This window comes from Bubalus bubalis, chromosome 19 (genome assembly GCF_019923935.1).
Source record: "Bubalus bubalis isolate 160015118507 breed Murrah chromosome 19, NDDB_SH_1, whole genome shotgun sequence".
In the NCBI taxonomy this organism is placed as follows: Eukaryota; Metazoa; Chordata; class Mammalia; order Artiodactyla; family Bovidae; genus Bubalus; species Bubalus bubalis.
Window position 1 is genome coordinate 13,922,117 of NC_059175.1, and position 19,920 is coordinate 13,942,036.

Genomic DNA, 19,920 nt, shown 5'->3' on the forward strand with positions numbered 1-19,920 from the left:
TTTGTAAAATATTACAGCCAGACTTGGAGACAGAGCAGAATTATCTTCCTTGTTCTTCCTAAATATCACATTTTTAAGGCAGTTCTATACTAGTCTACAATTTAAAAAATTATGCATTGTTGCGGAGCGTAACTTCATAGTGGTTAAATGTTAACTGCAAATACAAATGAGGGAAAATGGTAGCTTTCAAGTCAACTAAATTGTTAAGCAACTAGAATTATTTTAAGTAAAAAAGGAGCCTTTTCTATGTTTTTTTTTTCCTAGTGTCATAGTGACTTTTTACAGACCTAGAAGTTAAGCAACTGAAGGTGAATTCTCTAGATTCTCTGACAAGTCTCACTTTTCTTATCTGTAAAGGAATAGTTATAAATCTGTTCCTATGCACTTCATGAGAATTTTGAGATCAAATTTAAAGTAGAGGTGGGAGAAAAGGTATTAACCCCATTTCCTGAGGAGGTCAGTTAAATACCCCTTTAGAAATTAAAATTTCTCTTGATGATTTTACCTGCCTTCCCAGGCTTCTCCTTCAGCATTTCCCTCAGGCCATTTCCCTCAGGATTTATGGTGAAAGAAGAAATCCCAGTTTGCCAATGACAAGTATTATGGTGGAGAAGTTTGCTAGTTAAAATCATAACAGAGAAAGAGCTTTTTTCTGAGAAAGCTCACATCAGAAAGGTTTTCTTCATAGTGTTTTATGTTAACAAGACCAACAATAATCCGAAGGAAGGGAACCTGAGCTAAAAACCAACCACTGGCTTTGACAGTTTTAGTGCATTACCTTTTACAGTTTATTTAGCTCTTTGTTCTTCAATTTCCTTATCTATGAAGTTAAGAGTAATATCTGCCCTTATGCTGCAAGGATATTGTTAAGTCACTTAAGGAAATATAAGGGTGTTTACTGTAGAAATGAACTGGTATTATTTAATGGAGAAATTATCTATACAGTTTAACTTATTCCCTCCATTATTGTGCAAATTCTATAAGCCTTTATTAAGTGCTTAATCAGTTTTAGGTACAGTATCCACTAAGTCCCAAAGAGGATACCAGCTACAGCTTGTATTCTGTAGCATGTATATTTTGAGGAAATAAATATGTATAGCTATATTCATATGTAGATCTGTACATAGTCTATTTTGCTTTTTAAAAGCAGTTTATTTATACTTGAGATACATTCTTCATTGGGACATAAATAGTAACACTGCCTAATGCTTTGGTATATTTTAATGTCTAGAATCAATATATTAATACTTGGGTACATGTCAATGTATTTTCAATCATAATATAAATTATATTTTTCAAATTATAAACTATTATGAATTATTTTTATACTATCTCTTATGCTGAAAACTGAATGAACTGCATTATATATACATGTGTTGAATTTAATATGTGGCGAATATGTTATCGGCACAGTTGATCAGGTTTTTTTCTTTTTGAGTGGTCTTTTTAGTAACTTTCATATTGGTTTTATGCCAATTCTTGAATATTGTCTTGCTTAGTACTGCTGGTGACTAATTGTGACATGGCTAAGTAGATTTAAGCATGCAAACTGGCCATCAAACTGAGGAAATCTAAATGACCTGATGGTAATCAAACCCTTATTAACACAATCACACATAAAAACTGACAGCTTCAACTTTACAAGAATAGAAAAATTGGTGGGGAGTTGTAAAAAATATATTAGCATCTAAATTCTTTATTTTAGTTAAGATATACCTTGTATTTTCAATAAATCGTAGTTATTTCCCAGAACTGTTCTTTCTTAGATCGTTCTTTTAGTAGAGCTAACAATTTTGTAGCAGATGCAGAAGTAAATCTGTGCTTGCAAATACACCTTGGGGAGTCATTTAGAATTCTCAATTAAAAATAGGGCTATATGGCACATACCAAACAAGAACAACAATAACAACAAAAAGATAACCTGTTGAATAATATATTTGGGAAATATAAATAATGTTAATTTAGCAATAAATATTAGCAGTTTTTTAAACCAGATTTCATAAAGCTCAAAAGAGAAACAATATTCAAATAGAGTGGCTTTATTTTTCCCATATTATGGATCATATTGAACCCAGTAGCTTAAAAAAGATAATGGACTGCAAAGTTTTTTGTTTTTTCCCTCCCTCTCTTTTTGTCTCTGTGGAGTTTAGAAGTAATAGTCATTAAGTTTTTTTGATTAACCAAAAAAAAAACCAATAAAGTCATCTTGCCCAACGAATCTTTCTTTTTACTTCCTCTTCTTCAAGTCCCAAGACTTCTAGTTGAATTGAAGAGCAGAACAAAGATATCACTATTAACTCTGTGAGACAGAAATTACCTCCTTCCCCAATTCCTGTCTACTCCCCAACATAAAACAGTAAGAAAAGCAAACAGTCTTTTAGCAAATCCAATACTAACCTCAACTTTGTTCCAATATGGTAGTAAGTGTTGATATTTCATATTAATGGATACAGTAGAAACGCAATTTTAGAGTTTTCTTGTCAGTAAGAATATGAATTGGATAGCTTTTACTGTTCCAAATTAGTGCAACTGGGATATTGTTCCTAGCATAGAACATTGTTTATTGCATTCAGTAAATATTAATTGGATTAGATTGAAATCACTTTTCATGGGAAAATAATTATTAATACCTGGGTGATGATAGTAGACTCCTAATATATGAAATATTTTTTTTTACTCTTTCTTCACGTTATTCTAAGTAACTTCAGTACATATGTGTGTTAAGTATGACTTGGCATCTATTTCCTTATAACACATGAAATTTTATCTTTCACACAAATATTTTTTTTTCTCAGCACTGTTTTTAAGTTATGGACTAATCACAGAACATGGTATTCATTTGAAAATGAATATTAAAATTTTTACATAATAAAATTCCCAAGAGAAGAATGCCTTCAGTAACATAACATTTCACCAGAATCAGTGAATTAACACCATAGTTTTTGCTTTATTACTAAAACTCTACTTCATTTAGGGGAGTGAGAGAGGGGAGAACTACACTGAGTGTGTGAATGACTTTCTGTCCATTAAAATACTTAAAGAAATTGTTGCATCACTTGCAGGACTAATTTCGGAAAATTAAAAAAAAAAAAGCAAAACCCTCGCATCTTTAACAGTTCTTTTTTCTGTTTTGAATCATTCATTTATGTTTTTATAAAAATATCATTTTAAAAAACCATTTGGGATTCCCTTTTTCTGGTAACTAAAAAGTTGCTTGTATATTTTTATGAACCCACTAAACTTAAACAGATCTCTTTAGAAAAATAATGTGGATATATTTTGCTTTCTACAGCCTGAAGAATGTTAAAATAGAAATGCTTTCTTGAATTCCCTCTTCTGGCTCAAGTTACTAGGTGGTCCCAAGTTACCAGAAGTAAAATTTATAAATCTAACCCCTAGTCTAGACATTTTCCAGCACTGACTGCAGTTCAAAAAATATTAATGTCTAGCCGGCAAAGTGAAACTCCCCCCAGTGATTTTGCAAATGACTAGAAAGTTAACCTTTTGCCAACTGCTCCTTCTGTGCATGGAGGTTATTAAAAAGAATCCAGGCATTTATAAGTATGGGCTTTTTAAGACTGAAACACCTTGGCTTGACCCTTTGTGTCTCCTTCTGTTTATTCAGGCTTGGCCTCTGTGGCTGGAATGTGTGAGCCTGAAAGGAGCTGCAGCATTAATGAAGACATTGGCCTGGGTTCAGCTTTTACCATTGCACATGAGATTGGTCACAAGTGAGTGAGTTTAAGAAAATCAAAATAAATTTTAGAGCTCCACTTTTTTGAGCAATTCATAAATAACTACTGTGTGAAATGCCCGTACTCAACCATATTTTATGCCTTTTTGTCTGATTTCAATAGAGAGTGTTATCATTTAAGGTTTGGGGATAAATCATCTTAAGAATTGGAGACTTGTTAAATAGTCTCGCTGATTCAGTGATTAGTGTCCTCAGAGTAGTGAATGCACTACACTTAAGTTTTTTTTATATACGTTTGAAACAATTTAGCTTTACCATGATCCACTCAACACCCAATTTCTCACAGTCAAATTGTTTAAATGATCTTTCATTTCCTTAAGTGACAATACATATATATTTAAAAATCATGATTGACATCATTACCATAAAGTGAACTTTGATTTTTCATTGTTCATACATCTATGAGTATGGCCTTTTCTAAGTTTGTGTAATTACTGCTGTGCAATTTGCATTTTCAGGTGTACTTGTGTGTCAGTAAAAAACAAAACCCTGATATTACAGGAGTAGTGAGATATCATTCTCACTACTTTTTAGGAGGATCTGGAGTTTTTAATATTTGTTTTCAATAAATCTGTGCCAAAAACTATCCTATGACTTTCCCCTCCCCCAACCCACCACCCAGTTGCAATAAAACCCTTACTTTATTTCAAGCAACAGGCAACAGTAAATGTAAAAGCTTGCTGATGTGGAGGGAGAGAAGTTTGAATGCTTTAAAAGGATAGTCAAACATTTTAAACTAAAAGAAGCAGGCTATTTGCAAGAACTTCTGATATTTGTTTGTATGCCTTAAATTTTTTACAGTCTGCTTTTTTTGGTAGAAAAATGGATGGGGGAAAAGAACAAACAAAATGAATGTTTATTGTATACTTGCCTCAGAGGTCATTCCTGAGATAAATCTGTAATTCATTTTTTTTTTCCCTAAGTGAAGAGTAAAATTGGGTCAGTCTCTTGCGTTACTTTGAAAGTTGCAATTTAAATTTTACCACATTGGTATTGATTTATGTGTGAATTCAAGTAACCAACAAGTTTCAAACCTGACTTAATTCAGACACAAGGAAAGTCAGTATTACACTTTTAATGAAGTCCTAAAAATATTGGTATTCTAGTTTCCATTGCAATAAACAGCAGGGAAACAAAAGGCAAGAGCCCTCTTAACCAGGCAGTTTATCTTGAACTCACTTAAAAATCTGACTTATTAATGACTGTCATAATCTTATGCAACCAGATTGAATTTAATAGGGTCTTTTAGGTTCAATCAAATTGAAAGGTTAGGACAAGTAACATGCAGCAGATGAATAATGTGTCAGTGAGGGCACTATTACCTCATGCAACCACAAGTTAGTCAATCTCAACATATGCATTACGAGCCCCGTTCTTATATGCACTTAAATAGGCAAGGTGAGGGTTTATCTCTTTTGTATTTTTTATTAGATTCTAACTGAGCTACTCTAAGCTTATTAGATTTTTTGTTGACTTTATGGATAATTCCTTGTAATTCTTCCTAAGATGAATGGTTTGTACCTTATGTAGAAGAAATGTAAAAGAGAAGTAGAATATACCTCTTAAGATGTATGTGCCTTGGAGTAACTATTTCGCAGCTAATTCTTGTTTGATAATGTGAGGGAAAATTGGGGGGAAATCCACAAAATGCTTTTCCGTGTTGATTCCTATATCACTATCCCCTTATCCCTTTATCTTCAGACAACTAGTTAGGATGTGCTAAACATACCCCCTATTCATGGATGAAAATTCTTTTACTTGCTTCTAAGATCATAGGGTTGAACTTTAAGGAATTTAGCAAGTCAACTCTGGTACAACTCATGTCATTATTAAAATAAAGTGCTGAAAAAAAATAAATAAAATAAAGCGCTGAAACAAAATAATATGGTAAATATATCAGGAACTTTTCAGAGTATAATGTGCTCTATATAGAGTATAAGACAAAAGTTTTTATCATTTTTATCATTTAGTAAGGTAAATGTTAAGTGATTATGAAAAATCTTTGACCATGAATTAGTGAGAAGTGCCTCTACTGTGTTACTAGACTGTGAATATTTTGTACTAATTTTTAGGTTGTGTATTAATAGAATATGGTTTTGCACCCAGGGTATACTTATGTACTGGAGAAGGAAATGACAACCCACTCCAGTATTCTTGCCTGAAAATCCCATGGACAGAGGAGCCTGTTGACACTACAGTCCATGGGGTCACAAAGAATTGGACATGACCGAGCACACACACATACTTATGTGGGGATGGTATATTTTAAACAGCAGTGGATAGCTGAGACAAGACCATGTTCATTCCCTTATGCAAGCAAAAAATCAGTGTCTTTGTCAAATGAAAAACTGATCTGTATGCTTTATTTATATATGTCTGGCTTTAACGCAGGCCATAAGCTATCAACACTTAACGAAACCTTAGAGAAAAGAGTCTTCTTTGATTTTTTTATTTTTATTTTTATTAATTATGTAACTGCCATAGGCTTGGAGAAGGCAATGGCACCCCACTCCAGTACTCTTGCCTGGAAAATCCCATGGACGGAGGAGCCTGGTGGGCTGCAGTCCATGGGGTCACTAAGAGTCGGACACGACTGAGCGACTTCACTTTCACTTTTCACTTTCACGCATTGGAGAAGGAAATGGCAACCCACTCCAGTGTTCTTGCCTGGAGAATCCCAGGGACGGGGGAGCCTGGTGGTCTACCGTCTATGGGGTCACACAGAGTCGGATACGACTGAAGTGACTTGGCAGCATGGGCTTTAGAAATTGAAAAAAATTATGTTGAAGAGAATTCACAAGAATTCAACCAGGCATGTATATATTGAGAAAGCTATATAATATATTGTACAAAAACAGATAATCTTAAATAGAAATCTTTTAAGAAATCAATATTTTTTAGAGATATATGTTGAAGTATATGTGATTCAAGTAGCAGGACATCTGAGATTTGCTTGTTAAAGAAGAAGAAAAGAAAAAGATGAAACAAAAATAATAACATTTTGAATTTTGTAATCTTAATGATATGTGGCTGGGATTCATTATGCTACTCTACTATTATATATGTCTGATTTTTTTCACAAAAAATGAACAGGTTTTGCAATCATAAAACTTTTAGATTTGACTTAACTCATTTATTAATTAATAGCAATTGAGTGAACTATAATTCTAATTTTGGAAGAATTGTTGAAAGTTGTATTGAAAGCTGCAGGGATATATAAGTCTTGCTTTTGGAAATCAGTATCAATATTTGGTCTGCAGTAGAGATATACTTTTTAAAGAAGATTGGTTAGGAGATGAATTTTTTTTTAATTTAATTTTATTTTATTTTTAAACTTTACATAATTGTATTAGTTTTGCCAAATATCAAAATGAATCCACCACAGGTATACATGTGTTCCCCATCCTGAACCCTCCTCCCTCCTCCCTCCCCATTCCATCCCTCTGGGTCGTCCCAGTGCACCAGCCCCAAGCATCCAGTATCGTGCATCGAACCTGGACTGGCAACTCGTTTCATACATGATATTTTACATGTTTCAATGCCATTCTCCCAAATCTTCCCAAGGAAAAATGTAGCAAGACTTCAGGATAAAACTGTAAATTAGATTACTTTTGTTAGGAAGCTATTATTATTGTTCTCTTTATTCAAACTTCCCCTCTCCTGCTGCAAATACCTACGTATCTTTAATTTTATTTTTTTTATACTTTTATTTATTTATTTTTGACTATGCTTGGTTTTCGTTGCTGCATGTGGGCTTTTTCTCTAGTTGTGGTGAGTAAGGGCTGCTCTCTAGTTGTGCTTGGGTCTCTCATTGCAGTGCCTTCTCTTGTTGCACATCTTAAGTTCTAGGGCTCACGGGCTTCAGTAATTGTGGCGTGCAGGCTCAGTAGTGGCAGCTTCTGGACTCTAGAGCACAGGCTCAATAGTTGTGGTGCATGGGCTTAATTGCTCTGTGGCATGTGAGATCTTCCCTGACCAGGGATCGAACCTGTGTCTCCTGTATTGCCAGGCAGATTCTTTACCAATGAGCCACCATGGAAACCCCCTAAATATCTTTAAATGTTTGATCAGTGCTGTGCTTTTTTTTTCTTTTTTTGGTGGATATATAATATATGAAGACTTTATTTTTTCTTTATATATATATATTTTACTTTTTGTTTCATATTGGAGTATACTTGATTAAAAATGTTATGATAGTTTCAGGTGTACAGCAAAGTGATTGAGTTATACATATACATATGACTATTCTTTTTCAAATTCTTTTCCAGTTTAGGTTGTTACATAATGAGCTCAATTCCCTGTGCTACACAGTAGGTCTTTGTTGGTTATCCATTTTAAATGTAGCAATGTGTACAAGTGTTGTGTTTTCTTGATAGAAGGCTAATAATAAACATACACTAAGGTAGTTGGTACTTGAATGCCTTTGTCTAATTTTGGTATCAGAGTAGTGTTAGTCTTATAAAATGAGTTAAGTATTCTGTTTTTTCGAAGTGTTTGCTTTCCCATAAGTAAGTTTTAAAATGGTTAGGTATACTTTGTATACAATAAATATGCATCCATTTTGTGTACAGTTTGATGAATTTTGACAAATGTATGTAACCATGTACCCATCACCGCAATCATGATATCAACATGAATATTACCTGAGAAAAGTCCCTCTGCTCCCTTTTACAGTCAGTCTCCACACTCCTACAGCTTTCCTTGGGCCCAGACAACCACAGATCTAGTTTCTATCTTTATAGATTAAACTTGTGTTTCCTGTAGTTTCCTGTAGTTTTAAGTAGACTCATGTAGTGGGTACCCGTTTGTGACTAGCTTTCTTCCCTCAGCACAGGTTTTGAGATTCATTTCATGTTGTTGTGTATATAGATAGTTCTTTTTTTTGTGAAGAATATTCCATATCATAATAGCATACATCACATTTTAGGCTATTTCTTGTCTGGAGCTATTTTTTTTTTTTAATTTATTTTTTTTAATTTATTTTATTTTATTTTTAAACTTTACATAATTGTATTAGTTTTGCCAAGTATCAAAATGAATCCACCACAGGTAGATTTGGTGTATAAGAATTTGTATGGACATAATTGTTTCATTTCTTGTGAGTAGTCCTGCTGGTAGAATGGTATATGTTAGTTTCACTTTATAATAAACAAACTCTAATTCAAAATGGCTATTTTGCGTTCCTGCTAGCAATCTATGGGAGTTCTAGTTACTTCAGATCCTTGCTGACATTTATTATGTCTTTTTGATTTACCCATTACACATTTTAGTGTTATCTCATTGTGGCTTTAGGTAGTTAATTATCTATTTTCTGATAAACAGTGATGATAAACATCTTTTCATGTGCATATTTGTTATTTATTATCTTCTGAAATGGCTACTCAAATTCTTTTCCCATTTGGAAAAAAAAAAAACTGAGGTGTTTCTTATTGAGCTGCAAGAATTCTCAATATATTCTGGATAAAAGTCTATCATATATATGCAATGTGAATATTCTCTCCAAGTCTTTTGCTTGTCATTCATTTTTTAATGATGTCTTGTGAAAAGTAGAATTTTAAAATTTTGATGAAATCTTATTTATATTTTTTGTATGGTTTGTATTTTTGTGTCCTAAGAAATCTTTGTCTACTTCAAGATTGTGAAGATTTTCTTCAATATTTTTGTCTCAGTTTTACACTTTTAGCTTTTATATTAAGATCTATAATGTACTTTGAGTTAACTTTTTTTGTATAATGTGAAGTAAGGGTTGAAATTCCTCTTCTTCCTCATATGAAGATCCAGTTATTTCAGTTCAATTTGTCAAAAAAATGTTGGTTTGTAGCTTTCTTTAAATTTCTTTGACTAGTTTTGGTATCAGAATGAAGTTAGTCTTATAAATTGAATTAAGAAGTGTTCTGTTTTCTAGAAGTTTGTGTACGTAAGTTTGATATTATTTCATTTTTAATGTTTAATAGACTTTATCAATGAAGCCATCTGAGCCTGGAATTTCATTTGTAGGACTATTATTAATAATTTAATTTTTAAATTAGATGTGAGATAACATATTTGTTTAAATCTTTGAGTCTTTTTTTGGGGGGGTTAACTTTGTCTTTCAACACATTTGACTATTTCAGCAAAATTACCAATTTTGTTTTACAGTTATTATTGTCTCTTTTAATGTCTATAATATAAATAATGACATTTCATCATTTACTCTTGATATTTGTAATTTGTGTTTTCTCCTTTTTTTCCAGCTTTATTGAGATATAATTGACATATAACATTGTATAAGTTTAAGGTGTACAGCGTGGTGATTTGATACACATATATATTACGAAATGATTACCATGATAAGGTTAGTTAACAGATCCAGCACATCATTATAATTGCTTCTTTGTGTGGGTATGGTGAGAATATTTAAGACTGATTCTGTTAGCACGTTTCAAGTATACAATACAGTGCTTACATGCATGCTAAGTTGCTTCAGTCGTGTCCAACTCTGTGCGATCCTATCTGTGGACTGTAGCCCACCAGTCTCCTCTGTCCATGGAAGTCTCCAGGCAAGAATACTGGAGTGGGTTGCCATGCCTCCTCCAGGAGATCTTCCCAACACAAAGATCAAACCTGTGTCTCCTGCATCTCCTGCATTGCAGGCAGATTCTTTACTGCTGAGCCACAAGGGAAGCCCATACAATACAGTATTATTAACTATAGTCAGCCATGCTTTCCTGAGACCCCCCAGAACTTATTCATCTCATAACTGGAAGTTTGTACACTTTGAACAACATCTTCCCATTTCTCCCAGACCCCAATCCCCTGACAATCACCAGTCTACTCTGTATGAGTTCAGCTTTTTTAGATTCCACATATATCGTGAGATCAAACAGTATTTGTCTTTATCTGACTTATTTCACTTATCATAATGCCCCAAGTTTCATCCATGTTGCAAATATTTTCTTCCTTTCATAGAGTCCCTTTTATTTTGTTGATTGTTTCTTTTGCTGTACAGAAGGGAATGGCAGGATTTCCTTTTTAATGACTGAATAATATTCCACTGTGTGAGAGGGGATGTGTATCACATTTCCTTTATCCATTCATTCATTGGTGGATCCTTGGTATGCTTTCATATGTTGGCTATTGTGAGTAATACTCCAATGAAGATGAGAGTTTAGGTATCTATTTGCAATAGCGATTTTATTTCTTTTGACTACGTATCCAGAAGTGGGATGGCTGGATCATATGATAGTTCTATGTTCAATTTTTTTGAGAAAACTTAATACTATTTTCCATAGTGGCTATACCAATTTACATTCTCACAACAGTGCAAAGTAGTTCCCTTTTCTCCACATCCTTGCCAGCACTTGTAATCTCTTATTAGCCATTCTAACAGATATAAAATTATATGTCATTGTGGTTTTGATTTTCCCAGGTGATTAGTGATGTGAGCATCTTCTCAAGTACTTGTTGGCCCTCTGTATGTCTCTTCTTTGGATCTAGTTGATAGTGCTGTTCAGGTCAACTGTATCCTTACTGATTTTTTATTCCTGTTTGATCTATCAGTTATTGGGAAAGGGATGTTTAAGTCTCCAATTATAGTGATGGATTTGTGTATACTTTTGTATCAGTTGTGACTCACATTGTATCAGTTTTGACTCAAATGTTTGACACTATTGTTAAATGCATACATTCTTGTTAAGTTTTTTGTCTCCTTAGAGAAATGACCTCTAAATTACTATTTAATATTTTTATCCTGAGAATTTCTCCTTTCTGAAGTGTTCTTTGTCTAAAATTAATATAGCTGCTCCAGTTTTCTCTTGATTCATGTGAGCAAGGTTAATTTGTGTATGTCCATCCCTTTAGCTTCACTGGGTCTTTATATTTATAGTGGATTTCTTAAATTCAGTATATAATTGGTTCTTATATCTTTATTCATCTTGAGAGTTTCTCTCTTTTAATTGATGTATTTAAACCATTTATATTTAAAGTGATTATCAATATAGTTGAATTAATATCTACTATTTTTGTAACTTTTCTCTTTGTTGCGGTTTGTTTCTTTTCCTTATCTTTTTCTCCTTTCTCTGGTTTTAATTGAGCATTTTACATGGTTTCAATTTAACTCTTCTCATAGCTTATCAGTTATGCTTCCTTTAAAAATTTTAATGGTTTCTCTTAAGTTTTAGCACAAAAATTTTATATAAAATTTATATATATATATTTATTTTTAATTAATTAATTTATTTAGTTTTCCTTTTCCCTGAAGCACTTCTTTTAACATTTCTTTCAGTACAGGTCTACTGATAATAGCTTCCTTCAGTTTTTGTTTGAGAAAGTATTTATCCTTCAGAGCTTTTGAAGAATAATTTTACTGGATATAGAATTTGCATGATGTCTGATGAAAAATTGCTGCTATTCCTATCCTTGTACTCTACAAGATATTTCTTCTAAGATTTTGTGTCTTTTGTCTTCTTCAATTTGAGTCAATATAAGTAGATATTGATTTTTTAAAAATATTTATCCTGTTTGATAGTCTCTGAACTTCCTGAGTCTGTTGTTGGTATCAGTTCATTTTGGAAAATGCTTGGTCATTACTTCAAACATGTATTCGACTGTAGTCTTTCTTTATTCTATTTCTGGTATTTACATTACATACATATAATACCTTCAGATATTGTTCCACAGTTCATGGATGTTTTATTCTGTTTTGGGTGGGGGGCATCTTTTTCATTCTTCTTTCTCTCTGCATTTCAATTTTGGCAGGTTCTGTTGAGCTGTCATCAGGCTCACTGATTATTTCCTCAGTTAGTCTGGTCTACTTATGAGATCATCAAAGGAATTCTACATTTCTATTACACTGGTTTTGGTTTCTAGATTTTCTTTTGATTTTTTTTTAGAGTTTCATCTTTCTGCCTGTTACCTATCTTTTCTTCTATATTGGCTACTTTTTTCATTAGAGCCCTTAAATATTAATTATAATTATCTTTAATTCCCATTTTGTTAGTTCCAAAATTTGTATATTATCTGAGTCTAGTTTTGATGATTATTTTTTCCATTTTGACTGTGTTTCAGCATGACTTGCCATTGTTTATTTAAAGCCGGACATGATGTATTGGGTAATAGGGACTGAGGTAAATAGTACTTTAATGTGAGGTAATAGGCATTCTGTCAATAATTGTTAATGAATGATTGAATGATAAATGTTCATATTACAAGGTCTAACTCTAAAATGAATGTTGTGGTTCCTTTAAGGTTTTACACCCTTTGGGAAAAGCAATGAACTTTTTTTTTTTCTAACATGGAAATATTTTTTTTCAATGGAAGATGACAAACATTTTACTCTGTCAGTTGATTAAGCTTTAGAGCTGTATGGTGCCATTGTTATTTACCTAAACTAGTAATACCATGTATGGTATAATATACCTGTTTCTTCCTATGTGTATTAGATTTTATGAATCTACTATAAAATTTTTATATATTTCAAATTAGAACATATTGCTATTATTATTAAAATACTACTCCATAACTGTCAGGGCTAGGAAGAAGCCAAAATTATGTTAACTGCCTGTCTACATATGCATACATGCACATATGTACACATACATATATATATGTTATATATGTTAATACAATATGTATTTTAATATATAGGCTGTCACATATGCAGACATACTCCCAATAATAGCTAAAACAATGATAGTAACATTAAGATTTTTTAAGAAAAGTTCTTACAATTCTAACATATTGAATTATTTCAATGATTAAGTCTTTGCTATGACATGTAGTAATACAAAAAGTAGGTAAAACCAATCAGGTAATTACTGAATTAAATGTCTAGAATTATAGGACAGAATAGGTGTATGTATGTGTATGTGTGATTCATTTTGATATTTGGCAAAACTAATACAGTTATGTAAAGTTTAAAAATAAAATAAAATTTAAAAAAAAAAAAAGAAAGAAAATCTTGAAGTAATAAAAAAAAAAAAGTAAACCTACTGAAGTAGAATTCAGTCACTGTCAACTTTAAGAACTTTGATAAGGCAGTCTCTTCATTTTGCAAGAAAAACAAAGAATGAATTTGTAGGCAGACACGATTGTACTAATTGGTTGACATAAATTTCAGCTGCCATAAACGAATTCAGTTACATTTTGCTCATAGTACATGGAAGATTATAACAACAAAGGTGTCCTTGTTTCAGCTACCTTCCCTATCTTTGCCATGGTTTTCTGTCTTCCCTACCTTTCACTGCACATGCACACAAGCAAATGCACCTACATGTGCACACCTTGCCCCAAATCTTAGTATGTCTCAAATAGCTTGTTTGCTCTGACCCCTAGCTTCTTCGCAGTTAATGAAAGGAAAAAAGTGTGAAGTAGAAGTAGAAAAGATGCAAATGCATTATAGTGGTATCATTGGCTTTAGAAATCTAACTTTCAACTCAGAAATGTTTATACTAAATGTGAACATTGCTTTCTACACATGTGGAAAGAGTCTAGGTCCTAGATTCTTTTAGGCACCTCGCTTGTTAAATATCTTCCTAAATAAGTTCAGAATCTTGAGTTCACTTAGTTTAGTAAATTGTATATAAAGCCCAAAAGTAGAAGTGAATTCCAAACTCTGTTTTAGAAAACACATGAACAAATGGTAATAGCTATCCTAGTGGGTAGCTGTTAAATCTAAAAATGTTTGCCAGATGTGGGTAGAGAAGTTTCTGAATACATCCCTTAAATTTCATCTTTGCTTTTTTATAACAAGTGATTCGTAGCCAAGATCAGTTATGACTAAGAACAGATCAAAGAGAATAAATGGAAAATAATTGTAAAGAAAGATGTCCCTTTGTTCCTTTGTATTTTTCTGCTACAATAAGAAGACGTAGTTTTGAGATTTTATAATTGTCACAATTTAGACTATAATTATTTCATCACTTTCTGAAGAGAAATTTAATCATATTGAAAATGTTAGGAAACTATTCTTTTTGTAGTTGTAAATGTGTTATATTTTTGAAGAACTGAGTAGTCATCTACTTATTTTAGTGAAGAATTTATATTTAATAAAATGAAAGGCAGAGTTTAAAGTACCATGGTTTTCTAAAAAGAACAATGATGTTAATATATTAGCAACATGGCAAAATTAACTGCTTAGACAAAAAATTGAATTAAGCATTTTAAGATTTTCCTTAGCTATATAGATTTTCTGTTAGGTTTGAAAACATCTGTTTTGATTTTTAGAAGAAATCCTGACAATGCGTATTAAATTTTTACTCAGCAGTCTATATTTACGCTTTTTCATTTTTACAAATCTTCCAAAAGAACCAGTATTAATTGTGTACCAGAATCAAAAGTAAATTGTTATTTTGTGTTACAAGAGATGCATGTTCGATCCCTGGGTTGAGAAGATGCCCTGGAGTAGGAAATGGCAGCCTGCCAGTAGGAATGGCAGCCTCCAATATTCTTGCCTAGAAAATTCCATGGACAGAGGAGTCTGGTGGGCTAGAGTCTGTAGGGTCACAAAAAGTCAGACAGGATTGAGCACACGCACACACACACACACACACACGTTGTATTACTTTTGCAGTGTTAAATGGTCATATAATATATGGTGAAATGACATAAAATGTAATCACAAATGAGCTGCCTCATATATATCTTAAAACATAAGACATTCTTTCCTAAGATATATCTCTTTGTATCTGTCTATCATAGAAAGGGGAAGTTTAAATATAGTTTCAAATGAAAAAATATCATTTGCATAGAAAACTATGTACTTATATTTGAGAAAAGCATGTGTAACAATAGATTAATATGTATGATAGACTCCTCAGTTACAGAAACTTAATGAGTAACCTTTATTGCATATCTCTTGGTCTCTATATAGCAACCACCTTGTCTCTGACTGATGATGCCATTTATTTTGACCTGAAACCTGCCCTCTAGCCCATTTATTACTGCTTATATGATAGTACGTACTTTCAGTATATTATTCACCATCAAGGGATGTATAAACGTATGATACTTCACAAATGATGTCTGTTATGGTTCACAGTTGATCAGTATGTACTCTCTCATTGATGTACAATTTATTTGATTCCAGAGATTTACTGAGCAGCTGCTATATTTACCAAATATATAATGTATAATGGATACATTGATAACGAAAACAGTCTTCTCTTTTGAAGGAACATGTCTTTTTATCACTGTCTCTTTTCCTCTTTTCCTTGGTCAGTTTTCCAACTCTTGATTGTGTCAAGAACATCTTCTAACTCGCTCTTTTTTTTGTATTCTTTTTTTCTTTCATGATAATACTAAGACTTTTTTTGTTGTTTCCTCTGATTGTACAAAAACAGTGTTGAGTATGTACTGGCACTTTAGCTTGAAATAGGCAACCATGCTAATAGTCATTGTATTTGTTACCATCACTCCAGTTTCACTTAAAAATATCTTTGATGAAGCAGAAGAACTACTAATTTTATTAAATCATGACCCTTAAGTGCATGTCTTTTAACAAATCATCTGTTTCACAAAATGGGAAGAATGTAAACCTCCTTTTGCTTCATGTCTTAGTCTGTTGGATGTTGTAATGAAAAGCGCTTGTGCAGTTGTTTGAGATGAACTAGCTGCTTTTTCCTGGAACACAATTTTTATTTAAAAGAACAAATGAAAAACTATGGGTGGTTAGCAGAAATTCACTTGAAAAATGAACAAAAGAGCTTACTATTCAAGGAAAACAACCAATCTTGTTTATTGCCAATGATAAAATTTGAACATTTTTGAGCAAAAATTCAAATTTAATAAAAGTTCTGTCACTGTGAGCCTGACAGCTTCCTAATACTTAAAGACTTTCCCAGTGAGATTGGTGATAATTGATGAAACAGGATACAAAGAGATCATTGATAACGGTTTCAGAATCTGCATTGCAACTAAACTTTTTAAGAAATTTCTAGTTGTCAAGTTTTATTGTAGAATCAAAAAACACTACCATTATCTGAAAGGACTAATGAAAATACTCTTTCCTTTTCTAACTATATGTTAATGTAAGGCCAGATTTTCACCATATACTTCACCAAACCAAAAGACTACAATAGATTGAATGAAGAATCAAATATGTGAATCCAGTTGTCTTCTAATAAGCCAAATACTAAAGAGATTAACAAAAATATAATTAAACAATGCTGTTATTCTCCGTGACATTCTTCTGTTTTAGAAGATTTTTAAAATTAAAGTGGTTATTTATGTTAGCATGTATTGAGTTATTAATGAATCTAATCATTTCATTATTAAAATGAATTAATAACTTTAAATTTTTTCTCAGTTTTAATTTTTATTATGATAAATATCACTACACACAACCTCATAAACAAAAGGTCTTTGGGGTCATTGATAATTGTAAGAGTGTAAAGGATACCAAAAATTTAAGAAGCTGTTGTAGAGATATTCTTACATATGTGACCAGGATATTTAAGAATCCTCATAGCAGCATTGTCCATAGTAGCCCCATATCAGGAACTACAGCAAATTCTTCATCATTGAATGGATAATTAAATGGTGTATTTACAGTGGAAATCTATATAGCAGTGAAAATGAATGGTGTGTGTAGCTAGACAGCTCAGCCGAAATGATGCTTTCTAACAGATTGTTGAATAAAAGAAGCAAGTTATAAAAGAATATGTGTACTGTGATTCCACTTGTGTAGATTTCAAAGCCAGGCAGAGTTAACATATATTGTTTAGAGTTGCATAGGGAATGATTACCCCAGAAGTCAGGATAATGGTTCTCTCTCAGGGTAAAAAGAAGGATATAACTGTTAAGGTGAGTACAGGAGACAAGTTCTTATTATTCTGAAAATGTGGGTTTCTTAAATTCGGTGGAGATATCATGGATGTTTGCTTTATAATTTATGTATAATATATGTTTTATTCCCTCATATCATATATTATGAACATAAGAGAATAAAATTAACCTCTCCAGAAAAATAAAACAACAAACAAGAAAATATGATTAAGAAATATGATAAGGGAGTTAATCTGACTGGTGACTAATTTCACATGCGTTGTATATATTGCCTGCTATAAAACTCAGAGTCAATAAACCATCACACCTTTACATTATTTTTAAACAAAGCTGAAGTTTATCTTGAAGCAGTTGTTATAAGAATAATTCATAAGACCTCTGTTTCTTGCGGTCTTATTCAAAACGACTTTATACTCAGTTTGGCTGGATGCAAGACTTTTCCTAGGCACTTTTCCTATTGTGTGCTTGTGTTAAATGTCACCATGGAGAAATCTGAGGTTAATCTGATTATTTTACTATTACAGGTAATTTGTTCTTTTGCCCTGTGTTGCCCCCAATATATTTCATTTTTGATGTCCAGTAATTTTACTAGGATGTGATGCAGTGTGGATGCACCTGTGTCAGTTTTTCCTAGGATGTAGAATAATTCACATTTGATTAAATTTGAGCCATTTTTATTTCTTGAAAGTTTTCTTGTACTTTTAAATCACTTTTCTTAGTGTTTATTATTTTGATTCTTCTCTTTGGGAATAATAGTGATACATGTATTGGATTCTTTTACTTTGATCCTTTTAAACTCTGCTCTTTTTACTTCTGTGAGGAGTATTTTTAGCAGTTGCCTGTTTTTCTTTTTGCTACCTCAGCATGGCCTTTTTCTTGTAATAGTTTTATTCTCCCCCTCCTCCATTTATTCCCTCTGATAGTTCATGTTTTCATCTCTTGTCTTACCATATCTTCCCTGATTACTTGTATCTCTACATTGAATTCTTATTTTTCTGAAATGATGGCTTTGTTAAGTTTGGGTTCATATGTGTCCAATTTTTATCTTTTCTGTAGCAATATTTTTTTCTGCCAGATGTCCTTCATCTTCTACTTGTACTTTCCTATTCTTTTTTTTTCTTTTAAATATTTAATATATTTGTAGACACACTTCTTTTTCCTTTTGAACCACACATATTTGAATGAGTTTGATTTTTCTGGATGAACTACTTGTAGAAGGTTATGTTGCAGAGGGACCAGAGCTACTTTGTCAACAGAAATGTATTAATGATATACAGTGTTGCATGACTGAAATTCTTTAACCCTGTAATTTTTTTTTTTTTTGATAACTACTGGCAGGTTGAATCTCTCTTTCACCTTTTCTCACTGATAGACTGATTCCTACAAATATGGTTTGACTGACTCCCTAGTCAGCCCCATCTACTCTACTGACAACTAGAATAAGGGTGTATATTCCAACAGTTTGCACCCTTATTCCAGCTGCTTATAAGAAAGTATTGTTGGTTCTGTCCCTCAGGTTGTTGCACTTAACTTCGGAGAACATGCTCTACTCGTTTTAGCTTAGATCAATTATTACTGTCCCCTCTGTGTGTCTTTCTTCATTGCTCTTTGATTTTTCTGTCTTTAGTCATCCTTCCACATACATTATGACATGGTGGTTTATGGTTTTACAAGTTTTCTACTTTTCATTGAATGTGGAGTTTATGTTTCTTTTTTCCCATTTTTTTATTGCTTTTGAGTGATATATTAGAGGAAAAGGGAAAACTTTTTACGGGCAGTGTAGAAATAAGTGTCCTTTAAACTTTTGAGATACAATAAGAAGTACTAAGATATGAGAAAGGGAATTCCTAGTCTTTCATTTGTATCGCCTGGGGGAGGTTGAGCTGAAAATGTTCATCAAACAATTTATTTCCTGGGAAAGAAAGAAAGCAAAAAGCCTACTTTGTTATAATAGATTTTGTACTTCATTTTCTGAAAAGTTAAGAATAATAATTTTGGAGTACTTTGGTTTCAGGATTACTTCAGTCAGTTCAGTCGCTCAGTTGTGTCCGACTCTTTGCGACCCCATGAATCACAGCACCCCAGGCCTCCCTGTCCATCACCATCTCCTGGAGTTCACTCAAACTCACGTCCATCGAGTCGGTGATGCCATCCAGCCATCTCATCCTCTGTCATCCCCTTTTCCTCCTGCCCCCAATCCCTCCCAGCATCAGGATTACTTAGTTTAGCTTTCCATAATTGACTATGCTATCCTTGTTATTATTTAGTCACTAAGTCGTGTGACTCTTTGCAACCCTATGGCCTGTAGCCCACCAGCCTCCTCTGGCTGTGGAATTTCCCAGGCAAGAACACTGGAGTGGGTTGCTGTTTCCTAATGATGTTATCCTAATAGAGTACAAACCTCT

At 32.7% G+C, this 19,920-nt stretch overlaps 1 protein-coding gene across 1 annotated transcript in view; it reads left to right on the top strand.

Moving 5' to 3' along the window:
• ADAMTS6 (ADAM metallopeptidase with thrombospondin type 1 motif 6) overlaps window positions 1-19,920 on the top strand; it is a 273,198-nt gene that overhangs the window by 100,544 nt on the left and 152,734 nt on the right. Inside the window, exon 8 of the mRNA XM_025270471.2 lies at window positions 3,626-3,731. Within this exon, the coding sequence (XP_025126256.1) occupies window positions 3,626-3,731 (106 nt within the window). The remainder of the gene's footprint in view (window positions 1-3,625; window positions 3,732-19,920) is intronic.